The sequence below is a fragment of the Herpailurus yagouaroundi genome, unplaced genomic scaffold, assembly GCF_014898765.1.
Source record: "Herpailurus yagouaroundi ecotype Mexico unplaced genomic scaffold, PumYag 203, whole genome shotgun sequence".
Taxonomy (NCBI): Eukaryota; Metazoa; Chordata; class Mammalia; order Carnivora; family Felidae; genus Herpailurus; species Herpailurus yagouaroundi.
In genome coordinates this window covers 8,555,420-8,575,273 of record NW_024412434.1, presented here as the reverse complement: position 1 = coordinate 8,575,273, position 19,854 = coordinate 8,555,420, and the positions used below count along the sequence as shown (strand labels likewise).

The 19,854-nt window shown below is 40.4% G+C and overlaps 1 protein-coding gene across 1 annotated transcript in view; it reads right to left on the bottom strand.

Annotated features, from left to right (window-relative positions):
• The window catches only part of ODAD2 (outer dynein arm docking complex subunit 2), a 171,052-nt gene that overhangs the window by 113,791 nt on the left and 37,407 nt on the right, over nt 1–19,854 (bottom strand). The window contains exons 9-14 of the mRNA XM_040450941.1: nt 14,855–15,001; nt 14,254–14,463; nt 11,561–11,803; nt 11,119–11,229; nt 8,761–8,915; nt 7,420–7,662 (exon numbers count right to left, since the gene is read on the bottom strand). Of these exons, the coding sequence (XP_040306875.1) occupies nt 7,420–7,662; nt 8,761–8,915; nt 11,119–11,229; nt 11,561–11,803; nt 14,254–14,463; nt 14,855–15,001 (1,109 nt within the window). The remainder of the gene's footprint in view (nt 1–7,419; nt 7,663–8,760; nt 8,916–11,118; nt 11,230–11,560; nt 11,804–14,253; nt 14,464–14,854; nt 15,002–19,854) is intronic.

Below are 19,854 nucleotides of genomic sequence, written 5' to 3'. Positions count from 1 at the left end.
GGGGAAATTATTTGTCAGAATGTGTCTGTTTCCTTTAATGATAGAATTACCTCAAACACAATCCTACAAAAATCTGCAGTTCTCTTTGCCTTGGGAACACAACTCTTCCATTCAGTTCTGAGCGTTCAGTCAATCTAGCTTACTCCAAATCTCTAAAAATTTATAGCTTCATTGTGTTGCAATCCCTAAATCATCATCTCTAGTATCCTTTTTACCCTAAAGGGTCTCTAGCAATCTCCTTAGGCTAGAAGACTATCATAGACAATATAAAACGACATGTCCTTATGACTTTTCCTTAGGCTCCACTTCTGCTGTTTTACAATGCAAAACTAGGTCTCTGATGGGAAATTCCTCACTTCTTCCAAGGCCGATTCATTCCCCTAATCTCTGCTATGGGGGAAAAAGAAAAAGATTGGCCATGCATTTCATGACCATGACACTTATTTGAGGGGAAATCTAAAGATATGAAGCAGCATGTGTTAGCTGTCAGCATATTACACACAGGTTAATAATTTACCTACATTTTACAGGTGTGTTTCACATTTAAGATCTGGAATTGTGGACATATCCTTGTTTGGGAGAATGTGCTTTCTTTCCTACTTTTGTTCTTTTTTTTGTGGTTTTCAGATTATTAACCAGAAGTTAAGCCTTTCATAAAATTATTCAAATTAGTCTGTGTATTTACAAATAAATTTTTACTTACTGCCATTTCATCATCTACTCTGACATTTTAAAATTGCGGGGCGCCTGGGTGGCGCAGTTGGTTAAGCGTCCGACTTCAGCCAGGTCACGATCTCACGGTCCGTGAGTTCGAGCCCCGCGTCAGGCTCTGGGCTGATGGCTCGGAGCCTGGAGCCTGTTTCCGATTCTGTGTCTCCCTCTCTCTCTGCCCCTCCCCTGTTCATGCTCTGTCTCTGTCTGTCCCATAAATAAATAAAAAACGTTGAAAAAAAATTTTTTAAATTGCTTGTCTGTCTCCCCAACTCAGTCAAAAGGTCTTTAAGGCCTGTTGTTTGTCACTGAGTTGTTCTTCTCTCATTACATTTTGTTGTTTCAAAACCTACATTAAAATTCAGAACAAGGAAAGTGGTTTCTCTGGCTTTTTCCTGAAAGGGTTCAACTGAAAAATCAGTAAATATAACAATTTATCTAACAGAGTTATATTAAAATGGGTTTGAAGGCGCACTGAAAATAATGATGATATTTAGAAGTAATTTTTAGGTGTCAACTAAATAACCTGATGATGACTTATGTGGAAGTCATTAAATCTGGGACAGAAGAAGGGGCTTTGCAAGAATGAATTCTAGTCTATATAGATGAAATTCAATAGATTTGTATGCATCATTGGAACAGAATAGAAAACCCAGAAACAAACCCACAGTTATATGTTCAATTAACCATTGACAAAGGAGGAAAGAATATGCAATGGGAAAAAGACAGCCTCTTCAACAAATAGTGTTGGGTTAATTGGACAGCAATATGCAAAAGAATTAAACTGGACCACTTGCTTACACCATACACAAAAATAAACTCAAAATGGATTAAAGACCTAAGTGTGAGACCCGAAACCATAAGAAGAGAGCACAGGCAGTGATTTCTGACATTGGCCATAGCAACATCTTTCTAAATAGGTATCCTGAGGCAAGGGATATAAAAGCAAAAATAAACTATTGAGACTTCATCAAAATAAAAGTCTTCTGCACAGAGAAGGAAACAATCAACAAGACTAAAAGGCAACCTACTGGATGGGAGAAGATATTTGCAAATGATATATCCAATAAAGGGTAATTAGTAAAAATATATAAAGAACTTACAGAACTCAATAGTCCCCCCCACCAATAACCCAATTTAAAAATAGGGAGACGACATGAACAGACATTTGTCCAAAGAATCCATACAGATGGCCAACAGACACATGAAAAGATACTCAACATCACTCATCATCAGGGAAATGCAAATCAAAACCACAATGAGATATCACCTCACACCTGTCAGAATGGCTAAAATCAAAAACAGAAGAAACAATAGGTGTTGGCAAGGATGTGGAGAAAGAGGAACCCTATCGCATTGTTAATAGGAATGCAAACTGGTGCAGCACTGTGGAAAACAGGATGGAGTTTCCTCAAAAAGTCAAAAATAGAACTACCTTATGACCCAGGAATTACACTACTGGGTATTTACACAAAAAATACAAAAACACTAATTCAAAGTGATATACACATCCCTATGTTTACTCTAGCATCATTTACAATAGCCAAATTATGGAAGCAGCCCAAGTGTCCATCAACTGATGAGTGGATAAAGGAGTAGTATATATACACAATGGAATATTATTCAGCCATAAAAAGAATATCTTGCTATTTGCAACAACATGAGAGTATAATGCTAAGTGAAATAAGTCAGAGAAAAATACCATATGATCTCACTCATATATGGAATTTAAGAAACAAAACAAATGAACAAAAGAAAAAAAGAAAGAGACAAACCAAGAAACAGACTTTTTTAAAAAAATTTTTAACGTTTATTTATTATTAAGAGACAGACACAGAGTGTGAGCAGGGGAGGGGTAGAGAGAGGGGAGACACAGAATCTGAAGTAGGCTCCAGGCCCTGAACTGTCAGCACAGAGCCTGACGCGGGGTTCGAGCTCACGAACTGTGAGATCATGACCTGAGCGGAAGTCGGTCGCCTAACCAACTGAGCCACCCAGGCACTTAAGTATAGAGAACAAACTGATGTTCTTAAGTATAGAGAACAAACTGATGGTTACCAAAGGGGAGGTGGGTGTGGGTGTGAGTGAAATAGGTGATGGAGATTAAGGAGTGAACTTGTTGTGATGAGCACTGAGTAATGTATAGAAGTGTTGAATCACTCTGTGTCTCCCTCTCTCTCTGCCCCTCCCCCGTTCATGCTCTGTCTCTCTCTGTCCCAAAAATAAATAAAAACGTTGAAAAAAAAATTAAAAAAAAAAAAAGAAGTGTTGAATCACTATATTGTACTCCTGAAACTAATATAACACTGCATGTTAACTATACTGAAATTAAAATAAAGAACTCAATTAAAAATCAATTAGTAATCATCAAGAGACAAAAAGATGATTTATGACACAGTCACACAGTGATATGGGAAAACACATACTACTAACAAGACACACAGTGATAAAATATATATGAAAAGTATATATAGAAAAAAAAAACCCAACAACCTCAAGGTAGCTTCTCAAGCTGAGCTCAACCCCATCCCAGGGCTTTTGTGTTTGCTGCTCCTTGTCTGGTGTTCTTCCCTCGGGCTGTCCTCTTATCTCTCAGATCCTTGTTCAAATATTGTCCTCTCAGAGACTACGGTCCTGTCTTCCACTTTCTCTTTCCTCTTTCCACTGCTGCTAATGTAACCACCTTCACTCACTCTCTTTCAATTGTGCAGTTTTCTTTTTTTAAGTTTATTTATTTTGAGAGAGACAGAGACAGCGCCAATGGGGGAGGGACAGGAGGGAGACAGAGAAAAACACGCAGTCTCTGCACTACCAGCAAAGAGCCTAATGCAGGGCTCAATCCCATGAAACCACGAGATCATGACCTGAGCCGAAACCAAGAGTTTGATGCTTAACTGACTGAGCCACCCAGGTGCCCCTATAGTGCTAATTTCTTTATAGCATTTGGCACCATCTGAAATTGTTTAAGATTTAGAGTCTGCTGGGGCGCCTGGGTGGCGCAGTCGGTTGAGCGTCCGACTTCAGCCAGGTCACGATCTCGCGGTCCGTGAGTTCGAGCCCCGCGTCAGGCTCTGGGCTGATGGCTCAGAGCCTGGAGCCTGTTTCCGATTCTGTGTCTCCCTCTCTCTCTGCCCCTCCCCCATTCATGCTCTGTCTCTCTCTGTCCCAAAAATAAATAAACGTTGAAAAAAAAATTAAAAAAAAAAAGATTTAGAGTCTGTGTCCCACATACACAACAGAATGTAAGTTCCAAGAGAGCAGGAACTTTGCTTTGGGTATGCTATCCTTTCAGTGCCTACCACAAAAGATACTTGATTAATATTTGTGTAATGAATAAGGAATAAACAAATAACAGTATAACTCTAACTAACATCTGCAGGGAAAAGATGAAGCTTGGGAGGTAGAAGGGGCCAGGAGGCAAATGCTTTAAATACCAGGTGAAGGAATTTAGGTTTGGTTTTTAAAGGCTGAGAAGTCCCTGACGGTTCCTTAGGCCAAGGAAACAACTCTATCAGATCTACAGTTTAGGAAACCAAATTTCAGTGCCATGCAGGAAGGTATGGAAGGGGACAGATGTGAGATGAGACCAAACAGGACCTGCCTTCAATGGTCCAGGTAAAAGAAGACAGAACCTCAACTGAGGGCAGAGAGCAGGAGGACACATTCAAAAAACATTCAGAGGCAGTGGGTGTAGTTGGCAGATATGAGCAGACAAAAAGTAAACAAGAGCCAAAGGTCAAAAGAAATACACAAAACCATTTCTGACAAACATTTATCAGGTGCTAATGAACACCTCGTGCTTTTCAGAAAGATAAATACATCAGAAAAGTGTCTTCTAAGTCTGGCTGATGTTCTTCTCTCGAAGGTATTGTGGGTAACAACTAGTGTTCCTTGGTGTCTGAAACACCTGAGCCTAAGGCTCCAATAACCAAATCCAAAAAGAGTTATAGTGGCTTTAGTGCTTGTATATCAGACATGTGGTTAGACCAGAATCACATTAACAGGGCTCCAAGGCTATCGAGTTTCAGGCTTCCTGTGAAGGAAGAGGACCTGACTGAACACAAATGAATCACAAATGCCAGGAAAGTGAGCAGAAGGAAGAAGGTACTACCAGAGACTACTGGCGTACGTTATGAGCTTCCTCTAATATTCAAATGGTGAAATAGCAAACTACACTTCAGCAGAGTTGATGTATGGCCCCACAATATGTGGTACTCTATATATGTCTATGTGAATGGTGTTCCCTAGGGTTGTGCAGGGTATATCCATACACAGTAGCCCTGAGTGCCTGGTCACACATATTGAAGAGTTGAATGAATGAGTGAATCAAAATCAAATTATATAGGAGATATATAGGAGAATCATAGTATAACAAGATTACAGGTGTGACTCATGGATCCAATCAACCATCTCAAGAAACTGCCAACTTAGACTGAAGGGGACAGAGATAGGATGAAATGAAGGAAGGTTTTCAGACCTCTGGGAGTCTATAGGATAGGCCAAAAGAGCTATCAAGCTGCAAATAATGAGGTGTTATTGTTTCCATAGCCAGGATTCATGGGCACTGAATTCAAAGTTAAAATTGCCACCCGACCACTTTGGCCTCCCCATGCCTCTAAATCAACAAGCAACGAAGGGAGTTACTGTGTTGGCTGGGGTGATCCCAATTACCAAGGGTAAATTGAACTGCTATTCCACAATGGAAGTAAAGAAGACTATATCTGGAAAACAGGAGATCCCTTAGGGCAGGTCTTAAGTATTACCATGCCCTGTGATTAAGGTCGATGGAAAACTACAACAGCCCAATCCAGGCAGGACTACTAATGGCCCAGACCCTCAGGAATGAAGGTTTGGGTTACCCCACCAGGTAAAGAACCACATCCAGCTAAAGTGCTTGCTGAGGGCAAAGGGAATATGGAATGAGGAATGAAAGAAGGTAGTTATAAATACCAGCTATGACCACATGACCAGTTACAGAATGAATATTGTAATTGTCATGAATATTCTTTATTTTGTTATAAATATGTGTGTATCTTTGTTTTCTTCCCTCTCTTATCCTCTTGTCATGTAACATGAGACATGATGACTTTATATCATGGCTTTTGAGAATGGTTAGCTTTATATCAGAGTATTTAAGTAACAGGATATCAAGAAGAAGAGTAAATATCATCCAAGAACTCTGCTTCCTCTTCTGGGAAAAGGGTTAGTGTATTTTCAGTGGTACACTAGATAGTTGTATAGTATTAGGCAGGAATATGGCCTTGTTATTATCTTTCTACAGATCTTAAGCATGGTTTAAGGAGATGCATGAGTGGGTACCAAGTTGACAAAGAGGGGACATGTTATAGCTAATGTTTATAAGTCGAATGGATTAAGGGATACCCAGATATTTAGTCAAATGTTATTTTGCATATTTCTGTGAACGTGTTTTTTGGATGAGGATGATATTTAAATTGGTAGACTTTGAGTACAGCAGATTATTCTCCATAATGTTAGTGGGCTTCATCAAATCAGTTGAAGGCCTTAATAGAAAAAGGCTGAGTTCCTCTGTGGAATTCCGCCAGCAGACTGCCTTGACCTCAAACTGCAGCTCTTTCCTGAGCCTCCAGCTTTCCAGGCTCCCCCATCAGAATGTGGACTTGCCAAGACACCACAATCACATGAGCCAATTCCTTAAATGTATCTCCATATGTCTCCTCCCTCTACCTTTCTCATCCTGTTGCTTCTGGTTCTCTGGAGAACCCTTATACAATAGCTTTGGCCTATATGGGTTCTTCCCATTCTGGACTTTATACACACACACACACACACACACACACACACACACACACTTAAATATATTTATGTCTCATATAAATATATTTATATATGTTTAATTTATATACAAGTTATTATTTCTATGTTTAAGTATATATTTGTATATATAATCTCTATATAATCTTGCCATTGTTCTTTTTATTTTTTAGACAAACAACCCAATTTTTTTAAGTTTATTTATTTATTTTGAGAGAGAGAGAGTGCACAGGAGGGGCAGAGAGAGAGAGAGAGAGAGAGAGAGAGAGAGAGAATACCAAGCAGACTCTGTACTGTGACAGTGCAGGGTCCAATGTGGGGCTCGATCTCACAATCGTGAGACCATGACCAGGGCCAAAATCAAATCAGATGCTTAACTGACTGAGCCACCCAGGCACCGCTTGCTATTGTTCTTAAGTTGTACTACATTTAAATCTTTTCTTCCTAATTAGACAAGAATTTGTTTCAGGACCAAGATCACAGCTGAAAACCCTTTGTCTTCTCCCCTCATCAATTCACAGCACTTCTTAGGTGCTCAAAATAAGTTTGCTGAATCGAACTGAGAAACATGAAGGATACTATACTAGAACTACCTAGGCTCTTAGAGAGAGAGAGAATTCTTCCCTAGGAAGCAGAGAAAAACTTTGTTGATTGTACGAAGGTTTCTGCATGGGAAATTAATTACTGGGAATTTTAAGTCCTCCCAATATGCCTAGCCTTAGCCCTCCAGCTCCTCCTAGGGAACAATTTGGCTTGGTAACTCATTACTGGTAACCTCGTGGCTATTTATATATAAATCCGTTTTACTTTTGCATCATTTGTGCACCCCAATTCTAAGGGAGGACACTGTTTCTGACTACCCAAGCATTGCCCCATCACTCTCAAATAAAATCTTTCCGTTGCCAGGCCACTTACATCATACTTTCAGGTTCTACTGCACAAGCACCAACTGCTTTTGTGACATTGACAAGAAGAGCTTGGTTTACTCCAACGAGGAGGTTCACGAGTGGTGGAATGCCACCACATTTCCGGACAAGGACGCGATTTTCATAGTCCTGACAACATTCTCCCAATGCACCAACCACATTCACAAGTACCTCTTCGGGCTGGTCAGTTAAAAGTCCCACCAAAGTTTCAATGGCTTTGTATTCCCGAAACCTAAATTCATCAAGAGAAGAAGAGGTGGGGGGGGGGGGAGGGGAGGAGAAACAGTATTACTTTTGGTATAATTAGCTAATAACATTAAGAGCCCAAAATTACTAAATGCCAACTACATGCTCATACGGTCTATACAAAAACTCTATGATGCAGATACTACCATAATCCCCATTTTCAGAAAGCTAATTCAAAGCCTGGTAAATAGTGAAGCTGGTTTCCACTTCCAGCCATCCGTGCCATTAATCACTATACTGTATGGTCTCTAAGACAACTACCAACTTCTTCCAAATCAGAGTGTCAGCAATTCTACTATGCTATGGGTGTCTGCCCCATGTCACAGAGACTGTTTTACATGAACAAAGCAAAATAAACCTATCTTGTGTTAAATAAGACATGTGAATTTCTTGTTAAAATCATCACAATGAGACAAGGAAGGTTGCCTCAGAATATCCACCACAGAGTGTGAGAACCCTAAAAATATATGAAGAGACAAATCTGAAGATTAAATCAGTTATAAAGTTTACAAATACTTTAAAATTCAATGAAATTATCTGACAGTGGCTACACAGCCCTTGAGCTGGCATTTAGCTGACTCATCTTGTTTAACTTTAGAAAAGCAAAAAGAATGGAACCACTTCCATCTCTAAAGATTCAGTGGGAATTCATTCCCTCACCTTGATAGGTCTCTGCAGGAGATCAGAGGTACTTGTCATTTAAATGGCTGCCCACAAGCAAAAGAGCCCATTCACACAGATAAGATTATGTCAGCACATCCCTTAGCTTTACTAAGTGAGGCACAGAAAACCACAGCCAGGTGGTGGGATAGGAAGTAGAAGTCTTTCATTTCTAAAAATCCTTAATACTGCCAAATTAGTCTAGAACATAAATATATGGAAACTATACGAGTAGCATTATAATTGATTCTTTATTAAAATAACATTACGGGAATGTGTTTCAATGGGCATATTTTTTATGCATCTATACTTTTATTTAGAAACATTTATATCTTAATGAAAGATGTTTTAGTTGAAAGTTAAGAATACAGCTATTCCTCGATGGCCATATTTTTATTACAGAATATTGAATGTCTTCTCTTACTTGGTCACATTCTCTTTGCTGATGGAACATTTCCATATTGCCCCAGTGACAGCAGCCAACCGTTCTTTATTGTCCGTGTTATCGAGCAGACTGGCCAGGCGTTTAAGACCTCCGTGCAGTCTAACGAGATCACGGGTTTCCTTATCCTCAGCACACTACACACAAAAATCAAATCAGAGGCTCTCAGCGATCAAAGCATATCAAGCTTTCTGTAATTGCTAAAGAGGCTGCCATTTTAGTGGCGGTGAAACTTCTTTTCAAAGAGTATCATTTTCTGAAGGGGCCTCCAAGTAAAATCTAATTCTTCTCTGTACTGGCAGCTATCTGACATGGTCTCTTTTCCCTTACATAATTTTGGCCGCGTCTAGCAGTTTCTACATACTTAGAAATGCTGCCAAGCCAATTCTGAGGTAACCTGGGCTTCCACCAAGACAGAAACAGAGATTGGTTGGTTAGAAACCTAGAACACCACATGCGTGGACAGAGGATTTCTGCAGTGATGCAACACACAGTCTTGGGAAAATGTAGCAGAGAAAACACGAGTGATACGGATTTAGTCAGAACTTCAATGACCCCCAAAATCTAGGAGATGAGCATTTCCTCAATAGAGTTTCTATGCCCAGAGCAGTAAGTTATAGCAATAGCAACTGACATTATATTCACATATGTTTATCCACATGTTTGTGTCATCCTTTGAAATAAATACGTACTACATAGATGTTCCCAGCTGATCGTCCTTCCCAGGTTAAAGAGCAAAAAGATGATAAATTTAGTATAGATATGCTATCATCCTAAGTATACAGTTGGTCTCTGAGGCCATATGATACAGATGCATGTCATGGATCATCCATGAGGGCCACTAGAAGAAATCCTCATTGTAATGCACCACAAGGCACCTGTCAGGCTTTTCTTCTATTTATGACTTTTGCTTCTGGTTCAGTTCCAGCTTTAGAAAAAATAATCACTATTTCTAACCAATCATTCATAGTTACTCAGATAAGGCTTATATACGCAAGTCAAGGCTATATATCCTTGTTTTGAACTGAGTTGTGTTCCCTCGAGCTCACATATGTCAAAGTCCTAACCCCCGTACCTCAGAATGTAAGTTAAGGTCTTTAAAGAGGTAATGAAGGATAAATAAGGCCACTGAGGTGGGCTCTAATCCAATGTGACTGATGTCATAAAATATAAGGACACAGAGGAAGGAACATGTGGAGACACAGGAAGAATGGTATGTGAACATGAAGACAGCCACCTATAAGCCAAGGAGAGAGTCCTCAGAAAGCACCAATGCTGCGGACACCTTGATCGCAAACTTCTAGCCTCCAGAACTATAAGGTAATAAATATCTGTTATTTAACAGGCCACCATATGGTATTTTGTTTTGGTATTTTGTTTTGTTCTAGCAAACTAATACCATCCTCTACTGACATGAACCCCTTTTTCTGACTCTGACTTTTTGGCATACTCTTACTGTGCACATTTTATTATCAATCTACCTACCTACCTACCTACCTACCTATCTTTACATGTTTATTTTTGAGAGAGAAAGTACAAGTGTGGAAGGGCAGAGAGAGACAGGGAGATGCAGAGTCCAAAACAGGCTCCTGGCTCTGAGCTATCAGTGCAGAGCCCAATGTGGGGCTCAAACCCACAAACTGTGAGATCGTGACCTGAACGGAAGTTGGACACTTAACCGACTGAGCCACCCAGGTGCCCCAATATGCACATTTTAAATGCATTCCTCTAGGAAATGGACTCTGATTTCTCGGATAGGTAGAAGCTGGCATGGCCAGCAACCAGCCATCTACTAATTTTTCAAAGCCATCTTTACTTCTAATCTGTTTTCTGGTATACTATAAAATGTATAGCTCACAAAAAGTTAACAAAGGTTAAAGTAAATTAATAAACAGATAAAACAGGAATACACACACACACACACACACACACGCAAGCTCACACTCATTCATCCATCCATTTTGTCTTGGTAGAAGATAAATTTCTCAACTACTATGTTTGAATAGGGTGCCTGTAAAGCAATGTAAAGGCACCACGTATATATTTTCCTATTTTACACTAAGTAATTTGTTTTAAGAGAGAAAGACATGTAAGTGCCTTCTAGAAATGTAAATAATCAAGACATGTTGGTGCAGGTTTCTCTCTCACATATACAGGCCATCTGTCATTAGCACAGGACAGTGGTTCTCAGACCTATGTGTACAGGAAAATCCCTAAAGTGTTCTTGTTAAAAATGCTGATTCCTGAGTCCTGCCACCAGAGAATGAGAACCCATGTTTAGAAACACCACCTTAACTACATGGAGAAGAAGACCACAGCTGCCCACAGAGTCCCCCGCACCTGGTAGATGGCCATGGCACAGTGTTCCTGCAATTGTTCGTTCTCACTATTTAGGTTCTTCACCAGATTTTCAATGATCCTTTCTGCTTTGATCGCAGCTCGGTAGTTTTCCTAGGAACACAAATTTAAATATTTATGTGTGTAAGACACGAATATTAAGTACCTATCTATACTTACTAATAATTATGCCAAACAAACTTTCTTAATAAACACTAAAGTCCAAGGCTAACACAACTATATAAGAAGAGAATTTAGTCAACATTTTCAAAAATACATCACACGGGTACCAATTTAATTAATGTTCTGTTAGTTTCATCTTCTTTAATAGACTGTTGACTTCTCAAAAAAAATCCTTAGCAGTCATGATAACCTTGAAAATTATTTTTCAACTAAAGAAAGTCAAAGTATATGAAAGCAAGGGAAGCAGAGCTGGCTTGAGTACCTCTGATGCACATTCTTGCAATGTCCCTACCACTGGAATTAGCATGTTTTCATGAGACGTCTTCAGTAAGCGAGCCAACAAAGGAATGCCCCCAGCTTTACGAATGGCTTCTTTATTTGTGTAACTCTTACTGCAGCTCCACAATGCCAGAGCCCCACAGCGAGCCACTTCCACGTCTCTGGCATCATACAGACTCGATTGAGCCAGTTCTGCTGAACTCTTTCCACAGTCGAGTAGAGCGACCTACAAGAATAGGTGAATATGATGTACATGGGAATCTTTAAAATAAAACAACATATCCCTCAATAGCTACAGGGTTGCTACCAAGATAATCTCCATCAAAAATAAGAATCCTGGGGCGCCTGGGTGGCGCAGTCGGTTAAGCGTCCGACTTCAGCCAGGTCACGATCTCGCGGTCCGTGAGTTCGAGCCCCGCGTCAGGCTCTGGGCTGATGGCTCAGAGCCTGGAGCCTGTTTCCAATTCTGTGTCTCCCTCTCTCTCTGCCCCTCCCCCGTTCATGCTCTGTCTCTCTCTGTCCCAAAAATAAATAAACTTTAAAAAAAAAAAAAAAAAAAGAATCCTTTACTGGGCACTTGGGTAGTTCAGTTAAGTTTCAGACTCTTGATTTCAGCTTATGTCATGATCTCACAGTTCATGAGTTCGAGCCCCACATTGGGCTCTGTGCTGACAGTTCAGAGCTGCTTGAGATTCTCTCTTTGCCCCTCCCCCTCTCATGTGTGTATGCTCTCTCTCAAAATAAAATAAACTTAAAAAAACAATAAGAATACTTATACAAATTAACTTTCATACTACACATGAAAAACAAAGAAACAAAACCCTTCAAAACATCTTCCTCCAAATTTGGGAGTGTTTACATTTCCTTTCTATAAGAAATTTAATCTCACCAAGATTGTATTTTCTTAACATAGCTATAATATATGCATTAGGAAGATTTGTAAACTACATCCTCAGTCCTGGTATCTCAGAAAACTAGAGTCTCTAAAGCCATTAGAACTTTCTGTGAGATGGGGCGCCTGGGTGGCTCAGTTGGTTAAGCTGCCGACTTCGGCTCAGGTCATGATCTCGCGGTCCGTGAGTTCAAGCCCCGCGTCGGGCTCTGTGCTGACAGCTCAGAGCCTGGAGCCTGTTTCGGATTCTGTGTCTCCCTCTCTCTGACCCTCCCCCGTTCATGCTCTGTCTCTCTCTGTCTCAAAAATAAATAAACATTAAATAAAAAATAAAAAAAAAAAAAAAAGAACTTTCTGTGAGAACTGAATGGCTTGTATATTCTTAAAACCATGTGACCTCTTTGGAGGACATGGCTCCCCACCTGAGCTACCAAAACCAACCAATCCACATGGCACAGCTGCCAGGATCATTTCTTTCCTTTCTTTTCTTCTTTTTATTCCTTCCTTCCTTCCTTCCTTCCTTCCTTCCTTCCTTCCTTCCTTCCTCCCTCCCTCCCTCCCTCCCTCCCTCCCTCCCTTCCTTTTGCAATAACTAAAGTCACTGAAGACTTTAAGGGAAAGGCAATTTATATAGATAAGCAGTAGCTTATCTATATAAGTAAGGGTGCTCCAGAGGAAGTGAAGCCAGGGCACCCAGGGTTATCTCTACCCTGTGTGTGTCTAGTTCATTCTTCTCTCTGCAGGCCAGATTCCATGGATATGTCCACATAATCATGACCACCATCTTGAGTTTAGTAAAGAGTAGTCCAGACTAAGTAGAGTCTCTGATTCCTAATTCCAAATTCCTGGGAGAGACATCTGTGGGGCTGGCTTGAGTCAAGTGGACACTCATGGCCTAACTAGTTACAGCCCAAGGAAGGACATTTAGATGGCTTTTCATTCTAAATTTTTTTTTTTAACGTTTATTTATTTTTGAGACAGAGAGAGACAGAGCATGAACGGGGGAGGGTCAGAGAGAGGGAGACACAGAATCTGAAACAGGCTCCAGGCTCTGAGCTGTCAGCACAGAGCCCGACGCAGGGCTCAAACTCACAAACTGTGAGATCGTGACCTGAGCCGAAGTCGGACGCTTAACTGACTGAGCCACCCAGGCGCCCCAGATGGCTTTTCATTCTAAAACAATGGGATGAACAGAGAGCAGACAGCTTCAAAACATGTGTCCCCAACAGTTATTCCCTTAGTATCTATAAATAATCTAAACTCTTCAGCTCTTGGATAAGGCCCTGTGTGACCACCATGGTCCCTCACTTTCAACTCCTACTACCCAGCCCATCTCATCTTAGGTCTAGCCACATTAGCCACTTGCGGTTTCCAAATACTCTGTTGTTTTCCAGTTCTGGGCTTTTATCAACACAGCTTCATCTTCCTGAACTGCCTTTCCCTGGTGTGTCTGCATGACAAATACCTACTCGCTTTTCAAGACTGAGCAAAGGTTGGGTACCTGGATGGCTCAGTCAGTTAAGCATCTGACTCGATTTCAGCTCAGGTCTTGATCTCACAGTTCATGAGATCAAACCCTGTGTCAGGCTGTGCATTGACAGTGTAGAGCCTGCCTGAGATTATTCTCTCTCTCCCTCTCTCTCTCTCAAAATAAAAAAAACATTTTAAAAATTAAAAAAAAAAAAAAAGACTCCGCAAAGGCAACATCTCCTTTAGGAAGGACAGCAGAGAGTTGACATCTTAGTGGCAGAGGGTGAGCTGATGACGATGTCAGCAGTACTCACGAGTTTGGTGATGCCCCCGTAGCGTCTCACTGCCTGTCGGGCTCTTCTAAACTTGGCAACATTTGCGATTGTCTCAGCTGCCAAACATTTCAGACTCTTATGTGGAGAATCAAGTGTATTAACCATAACTGGTAAGCCCCCAAGGTCAACAATATTACGTCTGATTTGAGGATTATGACTGATTTCCTTCAGGATTTTTAATGAACCAATCTAAATGAGAAAAAGTAGTTAGAGGTGAAAATAAGTGTTTAACCAGCACAGGTTTTTTAAAAATTCCAAGTCTACTTAAAATCCTTCCCCAGTGAAGTTTTTTAAAGAAATACTTTCTATTCCCGGGTGTTACACGCATGTTCCTTATTGTCCCTCAATTATGTAAACAAACATTCATCATTTAAGAAGCACATACTGATGGAAAGGAACCAGAAGATAAAGAAGAAAGGCAGAGATGCGAAGAGCAGCTAACAGTACAAGGAGCAAGTTATCAGTGATAATAGCAGACAAAGACAAGAAGTAGGCAGAAGTAGCAGGCACCTATTGGTAAAAAGAGAAGCACGAGAAGTTGTTTAGAAGGTTTGTCACCCATGTCAGGTAAGCCACTCACTTTACATTTGACTTCATCTGTATCAAGCAAATTTATTAAAACTTCAAGGCCTCCAACATCCCTGATTGCCAACTGGCAGGTCTCTTGCGCTAAGTTGAAATCCTTCATTGAACACAGTGCGATCACTGTAGCGGTCTGATTTCCTCCCTATGAAGACACAATGCCATAGAAAGGTTAAATAAGGTCATGCTTCCATGGAAATTTACTTAATGGTTATGAATCCATGAACTGGGAAATGTGTCTCCCCCTACACGGCACATTAAATTTTTTTAAGTTCTCTGAGTGGGTTATAATTTGTTAAATGAATCATGTAGAGCTGAAGCATGAAAAAGCTTTACAGAGTATCATAAAACATTATTCCAATTAAGAGTCAACATTTAAAGGTGGTCTGTCTGCTTTAAACAGCTATGACATTAGGCGGTATTAGTACATTAAATAGAGTCAAGGGGCAAGCCTTGAGAGATCGACTGAGGAATGTAAGTTTTATGTAGAGGTAATAGGCAGTCCCTATAAGTTCTTGAATAGAGTACTGTGCAATCCAAACTGTGCCTGAAAATTATTCTTACAGATGTATGTGGAACAGTCTGGAACAGTCTTTCTGGAGAAAGGGAAACCCTGTGGGAAGCAGTATAACAGTCATGCTGGGACCGCGGTAGGTCGGGGAAGGGCTGTGGGGTGGGGAGTGAGGAGGCAATTCCATTAAGAACTGGAGATGACTCAGTGGGTTGATGAAGGAGAAAAAAAGAAGCCTTCAGTATCATGGGCAAAATATTGGCCCAACGTAGAGAATCATGCAATCAACGTCTGCTTAGCTGATCACCAAATGTAAAGGGTAGTGGGGAACTGTTCCTTTAAGGTAAAACAATCTGGGATATTAAACAACAAAGTAATGATTGATCAGTGAAACAAACCTGCCAGGAAATTATCACCAGAATTCACTGCAGGAATTCTTAGGCAACGTCCACTGATCGTTAATGCTTTGAAAATCATCTGAAGGACACAACATAGTACCTATTACTTCTCCCACTATTAAGACTAGGAGGTAAATAAGAGTTCCAGTATAAGTGCTGAAATAGTTTGTAGGAGCAATATTTGTAACAGAGCAAATAACAAAAGCAATATTTCTAACAGAGGTAAGAATAGACATTTTTGTAAAGTGTGCTCATGAAAGATGGCTTTGGATCTCTACTTCAAAACATAGTACCAATGGCCTCAAATAAACCTTTCTTTCCTTTTTGAGGAAAGACACCTACAAATTATGTTTATTCTCATTTGCTAATTATTACTTTATATTGCTACATCTATTATATATAAATGTACAGAGATATAGTCTATACACTTAGCACAAAAATGGAAATTATATTCAAGCAGTCCAAACCCCTCCTTCTATCACATATGTAAAACCTCTTGTGAATTCAATAAAATGTATTACTTTTAAAATAAGAAGCTGAAATAGAACTATAAGAACTTAAGCATCCAAAAGATGGAAAGGTTGAGACTTCAGCCTTTCCTCTTACCCTTCCAGAAAACTCCCTCTACATCTCTAAAAATGTCATGAACCACTATCCTGTGTTGACATCACTGTCATTGTCTGCTTTTCATACTAATTTTCTTTCTGGGTAATCCAGGCTGTCCACTATATTCAAGATCAAGTTTACAATGACAAAAGCCTTCATTTTATTATTTACATTTAAAATAGTAAGTTTTGTTCTTACAGCTCCTAATGTCTTTTTCTTGATATCAAGAGAAATTTTAACACCGCCAATTTTCCTAAAGTTGGTTTGAAATATAAAGCAGTAAATCCTTATTCAGTTTTATAATCTCCCTTGTTTGGGGGCACAGGACACCCCCCCCACACATACACAAGCACTTAAAAACAGAAGCCAGGTATTTCATAAACCATAAAGAATAATCTAAATGCTAACCATAATTAAAGAAAATACTACAGAAAAAAAGCACTAAAAAAAAGAGACAGAAAGAGAGAGATAGAGGGAGAAAATTAATTTTAAAAGGCTCTTTTGGGGGCGCCTGGGTGGCGCAGTCGGTTAAGCATCCGACTTCAGCCAGGTCACGATCTCGCGGTCCATGAGTTCGAGCCCCGCGTCAGGCTCTGGGCTGATGGCTCGGAGCCTGGAGCCTGTTTCCGATTCTGTGTCTCCCTCTCTCTCTGCCCCTCCCCCGTTCATGCTCTGTCTCTCTCTGTCCCAAAAATGGATAAAAAACGTTGAAAAAAAAATTAAAAAAAAAAAAAAAGGCTCTTTTGTTGAATTTAAATGGTTAAAAAAGGAAAGCTCCCCTGGGATGGATACCTGAAGGAACAGAGCTGGGCTCCCACATTAAAAGTTTGCAAATGCAAACCAAGAGCTTCAGATAGAGTTCTTTAGGCAGTGGCTTCAGACCCCAAAATGGCTTGAAAGCAAGAAGACGTCAAACAGCATGTCATACCTCAGTCAAGCCAAGGGAGTCCACCCACACCCGTCAGACTCTGAAGGAGAAAGTGCCGTCCCAGCATTCTCAGTTGTGCGTGATCAAGGACCTTCTTTTTTTTTTTTTTTTTTTCCAACGTTTATTTATTTTTGGGAGAGAGAGAGACAGAGCATGAACGGGGGAGGGGCAGAGAGAGAGGGAGACACAGAATCGGAAACAGGCTCCAGGCTCTGAGCCATCAGCCCAGAGCCCGACGCGGGGCTCGAACTCATGGACCGCGAGATCGTGACCTGGCTGAAGTCGGACGCTTAACCGACTGCGCCACCCAGGCGCCCCGAGTGATCAAGGCCCTTCTTGACTGCTGTTCTTGCACTGTGTTTTCTTTGGTAGTATTTTCCTACTTATACATTCAGCACAATCATTGTTTCCTATGTCACTTCAAGGTTTCTTACTTTTTCTCTTCTAGATTATTCCTACCTTTTGTGCTTTATTTCATTATATACATTGTAACCAGTGACATAAAATTTTTAAAGGGCTGTGTCATTTCAGCAGATGCCCACAAAGGTAAGATGTTATATTTTTCTGAATTATCTCTAAGCCATTTGTGAAGCCAAAGGATGGAAAATTTACATTTATCATGAGGAAGTTAGATCCTTCTAGAAAAAAAAATTCTGTAAATCATCAGCTTTTTCTGAAAATCTGGAAACATATTCATAGGCTTGAGAGATTTTTTTTAGAACAGTTTTATATTAGGGAAAGTTAGTTTTTCCACATTTCAGGATTCAGTTCTACTCTTGTAGACCACACTCCCCAAAGGATTATAAATCTTTCAGAATGAATACCAGAGGAAAGGAGCCAAAATATTCAACATACAGAGCCGCAAATGTTAGCCAATTGCTATTCTTTAAATACCAGCTATGTCAAAGGATTTTCAAATGTTTGTTCTACTTTGACCAGATGCCATAAACATCTTACTAAGGAGAAGCAGTGCAAATATGCTTGTTTTTCAATTAAATCTCCCCGGAGAATGTAATTAGTTGCCAATACTTATTTTCACATTTTATCATGTATTTGCATTTGTAAAGTTTTAAGAGCTGGAGAAAACATAGTAAAATATTATTTTACTAGCTTCTGAAGGGTTTTGAAGAATGCTTCCAATAAGCTTTTCCACTTCTTAAATTAATGCAAGTCTTTTGCTGGTTGTCTTCCTGCCCCTGCTTCTCCTCAGACATCTCCAGGCTCAGTGTGCCTTCCGATACTTTGTGGCTCGTGTTCCTTTCTATGACCAGGAAGCATTTGTTCCTTGTTACAATCACGTTTCAAACAGGCAAAAGTTGAATGAATGTTGCTTTCCCTCATTTTTCTCAAAATTTCTTTTGGAAGGACAAGATCAATAGAGGACACGTTTCTAAATAATGTTTCTCATGGTTTTAAATAGAACTTTTGAAATAAAGTAGTATTACCTTATCTGGTCTATAGGGTAATATCTACCTCCAGCCCCCTTACTGCTGATAACAGAGAAAGAAACATTTACTGAGTTGAGATGAAGAATGTATTCGAGACTAGATTAGGGTGCAAGCTATCTCTGGTCATTTTTTTATTCTTGCATTCAAAAAATTTGCACACTTACTTTTCACCAAGTTCGAGGCCAGGCATTAGAGACATCCTAGTAAACAAAAACAGACATGGTCTTTGCCTCGTGGAGCTCATCAAATGTAGTAGAGAAGATTTTAATTTCTGAAGCCCATTCAAATAAACGAAAACTTGAAGAAGTGCTATGCAAACTTGCAGTCAAGGACTCTGACTGGGCGGGGACAACAGGGGAGGTTTCCCTGAGGAATGTATGTCTGGATTGAAGTGTGGACAGAGTGGGAGACCTTCCCTGGTAAAGGAGGAGGGAAGTGATGAAAGGCATGCCAGTCAGAGGAATCAGTATTTGCAAAGGTCGATGGAGAAGTGGAACATGGCCTAACGAAGGCCAGTGTGGCTGAGACCCAGAGAGTGGGTGGTAGATGGTCCAAGATGAGCTGAAAAACTAGGTGGGCAAAGGCACCTGCCGGACCCATAGGCCAGGCTGAATATTTTAATCATTACTCTAAGACTGATAGGAAATATTCAAGGGTTATTGTTTTAGGGAAGGCAGAGAGGACCAACATGAGCTGAGTACATTTTTAGATCATTCTGGCTGAAGAGGCCCCTGGCTAGACAGGGCAAGTGGGACACGTGGAGAGCAGCTCTCCAGAGAAGAGCTAACCAGGATGGAGAGCTCAAGGTGACTCATCATGTGTCATAAAGACTTCAAATAAATTGGCTCAGAAAAGGAGACTATAAAACTAGTAGACGAAACTCTGATGGGCTCCATGCTCACAGGGCCACCATCTGGAGCTTACTGTCCGAGTCCCACATGATGACCGGAAGAGAAGGCAGGCAGAGGCACAATCAGGAGTGGAGGCTCCTCTTCTGTTCCCCACTGTCTGCAATCAAGGGGCAGTGGATGAGACCCAGTGAGGTGACACAGCCATCACACGGCTATCCAGCTGGCTTTCAATGTTCTCGGCATTTTTGCCTCCGAA